Source organism: Artemia franciscana, chromosome 21, assembly GCF_032884065.1.
Source record: "Artemia franciscana chromosome 21, ASM3288406v1, whole genome shotgun sequence".
Lineage (NCBI taxonomy): Eukaryota > Metazoa > Arthropoda > Branchiopoda > Anostraca > Artemiidae > Artemia > Artemia franciscana.
The window spans coordinates 7,026,243-7,036,099 of record NC_088883.1 but is presented as its reverse complement, the minus strand read 5'-3'; the positions used below and the strand labels follow the sequence as shown (position 1 = coordinate 7,036,099).

General features: G+C 34.2%; 1 protein-coding gene across 1 annotated transcript in view; it reads left to right on the top strand.

The window, feature by feature from the left end:
- Nucleotides 1–8,257: 8,257 nt before the first annotated feature.
- LOC136041056 (uncharacterized) overlaps nucleotides 8,258–9,857 on the top strand; it is a 33,983-nt gene continuing 32,383 nt past the window's right edge. Inside the window, exon 1 of the mRNA XM_065725600.1 lies at nucleotides 8,258–8,562. Within this exon, the coding sequence (XP_065581672.1) occupies nucleotides 8,346–8,562 (217 nt within the window). The 5' untranslated portion in view covers nucleotides 8,258–8,345. The remainder of the gene's footprint in view (nucleotides 8,563–9,857) is intronic.

Genomic DNA, 9,857 nt, shown 5'->3' with positions numbered 1-9,857 from the left:
TCTTAGCTTTTGTTTATCTTCTTTTGTTGCAGATAAGAGGTTAAAGTGGATTTTCAACTTTTGTTACCATTGCTATTAAACAAATATATCAGAAGGAACCCGTGTATAAAATAGCTTAAGACAACGGATAAAATACTTGATATTTGTCAGTAGAGTGGAAATTGTGATGAAATTCAGACGTTTAATATGCAGATCAAGTGTTTGAAGTCAACCATTTGATTCATTTCATAGAACTGAAATTTACATTTATATGACTTCGAAGTCTATAGTTAGCGGTTTTATGTTTATTTCTTGGAATACATACTGAAGATTTTAAAGTTTATACACTGTAAAGACTTTTAATGAAAATTGTTAGAAAAATTAGTTTAAAAGATGTTTACTGGAAAAAATATTTTCAAAGATAAGTAAAGAGATAAAATAAGTAAGATGAAGATAAAGTACAAAGATAAAATAAGCGATAAAGATAAGATAAAGATATAGATAAAATAGATAAAGATAAAATAAGTAAAGCCGCATTAAACTGAAGAGCAGCAGAATGTGATTCCTATAGCGGTTCAAACTGAAAACGACCAGAAATTTACATTCTAAGAATAAATGAAAATAAGCGAACAGAAATTTAAACGAACGATCTTAGCAAACACATAGTTAAATAAAATAAACATATAGTTAAATAGATAAATCTTTAAACAAGTAAAAATTAACTGAATATTCAAGTTAAACTTCAAAACAAGCAAAAGTTACTAATAACAGGAGTTTGGCTGTTGTCCCCTTTCACCTCCCCTACCCACAAGAGTCTAACACCTACAGTGTCATTTTTGTTTTATTTAAAACTATATACTAATCTTGATCTACAGATGGAACTGCCAATCCATATAGGGTAGTGTAGGATTTATCAAAGGATAAATTTTAGAGCGGAATTCCGTTTAATTTACATACCAGAGATGGAAGTCCAAACATTTCAGACTTATGTATAGAATACCCCCTTGGCTGTACTTGGTTTTCGTTGTTATCTTTTTTGACAATGAAAGTCAAATCTATGAAATAATTTTCATTGGAATAAATATGAAAATGAACATTTTACGAAAGCAGTTGTTGCGGATAAAATTGTTCATAGTAACCATGTCTTACACTCACTTCATCATTTTCTGTATTGAAAAGATTTAGAGATGAGGTGACAGAAGGATGGGATTATCTCTGTGGTAGATATGCCATTTCTAAGAAAAGAAATCTTTTTTTCAATCTAACAATTTTTATTCTTGACTTCTATTTCTTTTTTGACAAGATTGATGTTTTTCGCTTCTGATTTTAGTAGAGACTGATTAGTGATGACGTATTTCTCGCCCTTTTTAAACCTTTTCCGCTTTGTCGTGATTTGCATCGCTTGCCGAGGGATCGCGTGCCGGACTTGAGATTTTGTGAAACTGTTTTTTTTAAAAATTTTCCCAGAGCCCCAATCGTGTAATGTAGAGGAGGTAAACCTGTGGCAACCGCTGTAATATTTTTTTTTAGCCCTTTACCCCTTTTAATTTTTTTTACCCCTTTTAAGGGTTAGTACAGAGTGAAACTATTTAGCAAACCAATTACGGAGTCCGTAACCGGACATTGACGAACGACTCCTGTAATAGTCCATTCCATGGCCCGATTGTCTTGGTTCAATAGTAGCAACATAATAATCAATATCAGGACAAACGAAAGAATTTTTCTTGTCACTGAATGGATAAAAAACGACGCCCAACAACAGCCAGAACTTTTGTTATTGCTAGAGGATTCAGCTAGAGGATTATTGCTAGAGGCCAATTCACTCCTTAATGTTAACTTACAGAGCTCCAAATATGAAGTATTGACTGTAATGTATTGAAGATGCTTTATATTGTAGAGATGAATGTGTTTGTGATTGGTTTTTCTCTCACGAATACGTAGAAGGGGACATTGGTATTACCGAATCTTGATATCTCGACAACGAATGCATAAATGCATGAAGGTTTTCAAACAGTTCGTGGTAACGAACTGTAGTAAGGAGCGACCCGGCTCTATAGTAACCAAAACTCTAAAAGACGGAATTTTGATACCAATAGTTACATTAAAAGAATTGCATTTTAATGCTGATTTTAAATATATATGTTTAATCAAGCTTAGTCCTGCCCATCAAAAGTTACGAGCCTGAGAAAATTTGCCCTATTTTAGAAAATAGGGGGAAACACCCCTTACAAGTCATAGAATCTTAACGAAAATCTCGCCATCAGATTCAGCGTATCAGAGAAACCTTCTGTAGAAGTTCCAAGCTCCTATCTACAAAAATGTGGAATTTTGTATTTTTTGCCAGAAGGCTGATCACTGATACGTCTTTATTTGTTTTGTTTCTTATTTTTCCCAGGGGTGAGCGTATTGAACCAGTGGTCCTAGAATCTTGCGAGAGGGCTCATTCGAACGGAAATGAAAAGTTTTAGTGCCCTTTTTAAGTGACCAAAAAAATTGGAGGGCACCTAGGCCCCATCCCACGCTCATTTTTTCCCCAAAGTCGTTGGATCAAAATTCTGAGATAGCCATTTTATTCAACATAGTCTAAAAACCTTATAACTATGTCTTTGGGGACGACTTACTCTCCCACAGTACCTGTGTGAGGGGCTGCAATTTACAAACTTTGACCAGTGTTTGCATATAGTAATGGTTATTGGGAAGTGTACAGACGTTTTCAGGGGGATTTTTTGATTGGGAATAGGGGTTAGGAAGAGGGGGTTATGTGGGGGAAACTTTCCATGGAAAAATTTGCCATGGGGGAAGAAGATTTCCATGAAGGGGGCGCAGCATTTTCTAGCATTATTTACAAAAACAATGAAAAAATAAATAGGAAAACGTTTTTTCAAATGAAAGTAAGGAGCAGCATTAAAACTTAAAACGAACAGAAATTATTACAAATATAAGGGGTTCACCTCCTCCTAATACCTCACTCTTTACGCTAAAGTATTTTTAGTAATTTCAACTATTTATTCTACGGCCTTTGTGATTCAGGGAAAAAAAATTAAAGCTTTTGTGTAAAGAGCGAGGTATTGACGAGTGGGCGAACCCTCTCATATACGTAATAAAAACATAAGAATATAGAAGTTTGTTACGTAAGCTAATTCGTAAGTTACGTATATCTTTTACTAATGAAAACGTTCGTAAAAAATTAAAAGTTCTAGTTGCCTTTTTAAGTACCCAAAAAATTGGAGGGCAACTGGGCCTCCTCCTCCCTCCTTTTTTCTCTAAACAATTCGATCAAAACCATGGGAAAGCCAATTAGCCAAGTAAATAAATATGCAAATTTCGCTTTAATTATTCATCTGCGGAGAGCCGAAATCAAAACATGGATTAACTAATAAACCTTCAGATATTAAATTTAAAAAAACAAGTTTTTTTAACTGAAAGTAAGGAGCGACATTAAAGCTTAAAACGAGCAGAAATTACCCCGTATATGAAAGGGGCTGTTCCCTCTTCAATGCCCCGCTCTTTACTCTAAAGTTTGATTCTTTCTCTCAACTCTTCTTTCTAAAACAGTAAAGAGTGGGGGGTTGATGAGGAAGCAGCCCCTTTCATATACGAAGTAATTTCTGTTCGTTTTAAGTTTGAATGTCGCTCCTTACTTTCAGTTGAAAAAATTTGTTTTTGTATTTAATCCATATACAAAGCAAAAGTAAAAAAAACTATATGGCATAAATCGTGATCAAGTATTTCATTTGCCCATACAATAGTAGGATATCTGTTTGAAGAAATATTACTAAGTACAGGGGCGGATATAGAGCAAAATCTTCAGATGGGGACAATGTGACAAGAATGCCAATAATTGACCAAACTGGTGCCAGAAATCATCTTGGGGGGAGTCCCCCGGTCCACCTCTGGATCCGCCAATAACTATGTAGATGGTTTTAGATTAGAGTATAGATTTTTTAGTTTTCAAGCTACAAAATAAAATTAATTGTAGTTGTGTCTCTTTTTTATCCCATCTTGTTGCAATCCGGAATGACAGAACAGGATATTACAGGGGGATTACAGGGGGCATTTGTCTCCTTGTTTGTCAAGAAAAAAAAGGAGATATACACCATAAAATGAAATAATTTCGAATTCACGTGGAATAATTTTGAATACTCAAATTTAATTCATACCGGTGAAAAGAACATAAAAAGCAAAAAAACACATGTTCTCTGTGGTCATTTCATGTTCTATTCGGCCACAAGGACTCTTCTCAAGAACTCTTATCCAAGTTATGCTGGGCTTCAGCCCATCTGACAAAAATTACTTTGAAGAAAAATCTATCCTTAGTCTCCAGTTAGACAAAAAAACCTTGAGAAACAATAAGTTTATACGAAACAACAAGATATACCTACAATTTATATCTTGTTGATTTTTGGTAGGTTTAAATTAAATTCTAATTATGCTTCCAGGAAAAAAAATTTGTCAATAGAAAAATGTTGCGACAATTGATTTAGTTTTACTATTTTGCAAAGACTCAGATTTTTGTCTATGTTTTTTTTTCATTATTATAAATCCATTCCTTTTAGTATTAGGCCTATAGAAAAGTCAATAGAGTAAACGAAACATTCAATTAAAGTTAATTTATTTATTTTTTGATAAAGCGCCAGTGACAATAGAATAATCACTATCACAATCACAACACTCACACACAATCACAACACAATCACAACCACTCCTAAATTTGCGGCTATTATATTGCAGGATAACACGTTACCTACTTTTAAAAAGTAAAAAAAAATAATAGGTATTGGAAAAAAATAATTTGGAGAATAATGATTCAGTAACTTTAAAACTTTTGCTCGTTGTAAGTTTCAACTTCGTTCTTTACTCTGAGCTGATAATTTTTTAATTAATCCATCCTCGTTTTTAACTCAAAAAACGCGAAAAACAGGGGTTAGTTACGCTTTCTAACATGTTCCACAATAATGTTTATAAGATATACTGTCTTCAAAACCTTATTATTAAGTGATAAGGATATTGTCAAGGTTAAGGATAGATTTTTCCTCAAAGTAATTTGAAAGATAAACGCTTGAAAGATAAAGCTTGAACAGTTTTTTTTTTACTATTGAAGATTATCTCTAATGAAAGAATATGTCTCTAATAAAACTACTGAAACTACACGAATTGAACTACATCAATAAAACTACTGAAACTACTACTGAAATTATCGAAACTACAAGAGTACTACTAAAGAGGACATTGAGAAACTTTCTGAGGTTAAGTTATCATCTTGTTATGGGTCATCAGAGACCTGTTTATAGTTCTGTCCAAAGAAGACAGAGGGTGAAAAAGGGAAGGGAGTTAGTTGGAGATAGGGTTCCATTGAAAGTATACGGAAGAACTAGTCAAATCAGTTATGGAGTAAGACTAGTCACTAAAATTTCAAAAATTTGAGTCATATACAGATGATTACAAATGGATAGTGACTTCAAAAAAATCATACATCAGCAAATAAGTAGTGGGGACGATATGGTTGAGAAGGTAAAACAAGCAGGAAGGGGGATATTGGATGAAGGTCCGGATAATCCTGTTAGTTTCTTGGTAGGATAGTATTTGCTTCGCTAGGTAAAGCCTGAAGTTGCATGCTGAGGTATATCAGGGAGGATTGTGATTTGAAGATGTTACGGGAAGAGTTTGAGCGTTGCAAAGTAAATGATTGTGTTTGATGTATTTCTTAACACTGAACGTGTTGTTCCAAAGGAATACTTTTCCTTTTAGAATATTTCCGTTTAGAATATATTCCATTTATCCCCATGTGCCTTACTCTTCAGAATGACCACAGCCGAAAAATATTTTCCTTCTTTTGCTTTCCTGAAAGTTACAAAGATGGCATATGTCTCACTTTTAGTTATTGCAGCAAAAAGGTGGTGATCAATTTCTTTGGACAAACGATTTATTGAACTAATTTTTGATAAGAGATGTTAAGCCAAACTCGCAAGCCAGGACAAAGAACAGCAAAGAAAGAAAAACTCAATGAAGAACAAACGAGACTGCGGTCAGTAGAGAGAAAGATAAAAATCTAAAAACGACACGGATATTTCGGCTGTATAAAAACATGGCGTCTTCAGCAGAGAAGAAAAAAAAAAGATAAATGCTTAAATAAACTAAAAACAAATAAAACCCCCACCAATATTAATAAAATACAATTGTCGCAGCTGATCCATGTAGGTCATAGAAGCTAATAGAGTCTTTTCGATGAGAACTCCAGAGCAAGGGGATAAAAAAGTAAAAACATGGAAATAAAGTTACTAATTTTGTTGCAAAATATTCCTGTTGTGTACTATTTTTGAAGCAATTCTCTTTGATTTGGTAAGTAATCCCGTTCCCTGATGATTTTATAAAATCTTAATATCCCTTCAAACTATTGGCTCATATTTCAAAAGAATGTTATAAATTGGGCCAATATTTAAATTTCCTGTATTCCTATTTATTGAAAGATAAGCAAATTTATGTTTTTTTTTATGTCAATAGCCTCCCTTTGCCATTGAAAAAACCATCTATCATTAGAAATAGCCGTGGCCCCATCAAATTGTACAAAATTTTCAGGGTGAAATAAGATATATTCCACCTAAGCCAACAAAAAGGTTTCGGGAGGCTTGCTCAATTGTACAGTTCTTTTTCTATTGAGTTACGATTTTCATCGACCATAATCGAGGACCATAATTGAGTAAATGATTGTGAACAATTTGGAATTCAGATCTGCAATTATTTGGGCACATTCTTTTGGGTCGGTTACAACGTCACAGCGACTCCTAGGGCGCACACTCCCACATATCTTACCGAAGGCTGAATTTAAAATGAGCCTCGCCTTCGTTTTTGCCTCAGATCGTTTACTGATAAAGGTGTCGTCTTCATAAAAAAAACGTCTTCATATAAGGCTTTTGTTCAAATTGGAGGGTTCTATGAATCTTGGTGACAATGAAAACGTTGGCCAGCATCCACCGCAGAAAAACGTGATGTACAATAATATTATGTTTCGATTGAAGGTCGGCAATAAACTTTTCTTTGAAGGTGTCCAGCAGCTACCCCCGTCCTCTACCGAAAATATCTTAAGGGACTAAATGAGTCCCTAGGCACCAGTTTATTAATGCACGGGAAAACAAAATGCTTAACCGAGTCATGAAGTTCCACTGATATTTCACCATCAGTTTAGAAAAACCGTTCTATTTGATCTATTATTCTTCCTCAACAGTGTATGTCGGGACCATCGGGACCAATTCGGACAACGTCATTGATCGGGACCAATTTTGGGACAACAATGTCGGGACCAATTTACAGTGTTTCCCAGTTTGTTGGCAGATCTTGCCGATGTAAAACTTCCTATATGAACACAGGACTCGGTACACAGCACAATCAGTGTAGGGTCAGTTTATCCTTTTTGAAATTGATAAAAACGTTCAAGCTTCAGTTCATTTTTGAAAGAAACTAGAGATTATGTGTCTTTAAAATTTTTCCAAGTCTGTCACTCAGTTTTGTTATGTATCGTGAAGTGGTGAAGGTTTGGTTATCAATTGCTGAAGGTTTGGTTTTCAATTGCTGAAGGTTTGGTTTTCAATTGCTGAAGGTTTGGTTTTCAATTGCTGGAGGTTTGGTTTTCAATTGCTTGGAGTAATTAAAGAAAGCTGTCGTTCGATCCGTGTTGCTCACGATACTTTGTCTGTTTTGGAACATGGATATGATTCACTAAACAATTTTTTGGTGTTTGTGAACACTTTTAGTTTACATCTTCAATCTAAATTAGAGCCGGAATATTCAGGGAAGCTTCCATTCTTAGATGTCAAATTCTAAACAATATTCCTAATCTTGAATATTCTTTCTATAGGAAACCCACCATAATGATAGTTAACTTCATTTCTTGTCGAACCAACCTCCTTCTATTCAAAGAGTAGTAGTAATCTCTTTAGTCGACATAGTTTTAAAAATATTTTCCCACAATCATGCAGCATCTGAATGAAATTATGTTAAGGATATTTTAGTCTGTAATGGATACCTCACTAGACTTGTTGAGAAAATCATAGATGATTAAAAAAGATGAAAAAAGAAAATAATGAGCCCATCCCTCTCTCTTCAGTTTCCCCAGCAATTGAAAACAAAACCTTAACCACTCTGACCCAAAGATTATCGCACTGATTATCGTTCAGTTCAAAATTTATTTATTTTCTTCTGATAAAGTGTAATTGGCAAATCAATACATTATTTGTAGGTGAGATCATAGTTAAATTTATTTTGAAACTATGCTTATCAGCTTTCCGGTGTCCATACTTTATAATCTTATACTGTGAAGAGCAAAAGCATAGAAGGAAAAAATAACAGAAATTTTTCATATATTCTAGACAATGTATCTGAAATATGATAATATTTACTTGTTTCTTTTAATATACTTTCAAACTCTCAAGGATGGTGTGCTTTCACAATTATTTAATAGAGACGAAGGAAGTGGTGTTGGTGTTTTCTTTGGAGATGATGAGATAGAAGTATATGAAACTGTAAATAATAACCTTTCTTCTTTTACACACAGCCCTATTTTGCCAGGACAATTTTCCCATTCTCAAGGTATGATTAACAAGTTTTTATTTGAAGTAGGAAAACGGTGTTCCAAAGATATTTATGGAAAGTAGATTTTATTTACCAACAAAATAAATGTATAATAAAGAAAATAAAAGGCTTAATTCAGTGACTAAGCCCGTTGAGATTATTTTATTATTTATATCTACAGAACAGGGTGTAAAACATCAAAAAACAGAAGGTAACATCAAATTGTGCTAAAATAAATTTTAGTCTATTTTCGAGGTAATCTTAAAGGCTTTAAGTTGCCTGATTTGCACTATATACAAAAATGGAAAATCTAGAAATTAATCTCGGGCTTCTGACAACCAGGGGCAGTTAGTTCAAACGTAGTGTTTATAAACCCTATATAAAACACCTTTAGAGTCATCGCAGGAAAGCATTTTTTCTTTGTTGCGCCTTATTTTAATGGAAGATAAAAACAATTTGAAAAATATTAAGTTCAGAGCCCTCTTAAACCACCAAAATGCATCCAAACGATTTGCTAACCTGTAAGGATAAGAGATTGAGGAACGAATATTTTTTTTTTTTTACCAGAACGTTTTAAACTTTTTAGTGAGACTAAATGCGTCTTCTTTTACCTAGGTATTTGTTCATTCTACGGGATAGGTTTACTTTTTATTAAAAAAAAATAATAATTGGCCCCACAATCATTCATGAAATACTGGTAGGAGGAGCCGGTGTTTACCCCCAGAAGTTACCCCCCGTAGAAAATACCCACCCCGAAAAATATCTCCCACCGAAAAAAAGATATCCTTAAGAAATACCCCTCCCCAGAAAATACCTGCTGGAAAATACCTTCAAGGAAATTCCCCTCCGGAAAATTCACCCTTAGGAAAATACCCCTTCCCTTGGAAAATTTGCTTAGGGGAAAATAGTCCCCCTCCATAATTCCCCCCGTAGAAATTGGACCAAGGAATTTTAATTGGATCAACTTGGTAGAAGACTTGAGAGCCAAGCCATAACTAATTAGAGTTAAGCCAAGGCCGGTAGCAGGGGCATAATTTGCTATGAAACAACGGAGCAACTGCCCCTTCCAGACATTTTCCCCCCGGCCCCATTTTGTCCCCCCTGCTGAAATTTATTTTTTTCCAAACTCTTTTCAAAACTAAGATAAACCTAGTCTATCATCAAACACTTCGTGGTAACCGAAACTCTAAAAAATGGAATTCTGATACCAATAGTTACATCAAAAGAATTGCATTTTAATGCCGATTTCAAATATATAAGTTTCATCAAGATTAATTTTACCCATCAAAAGTTACGACCTTGAGAGAATTTGC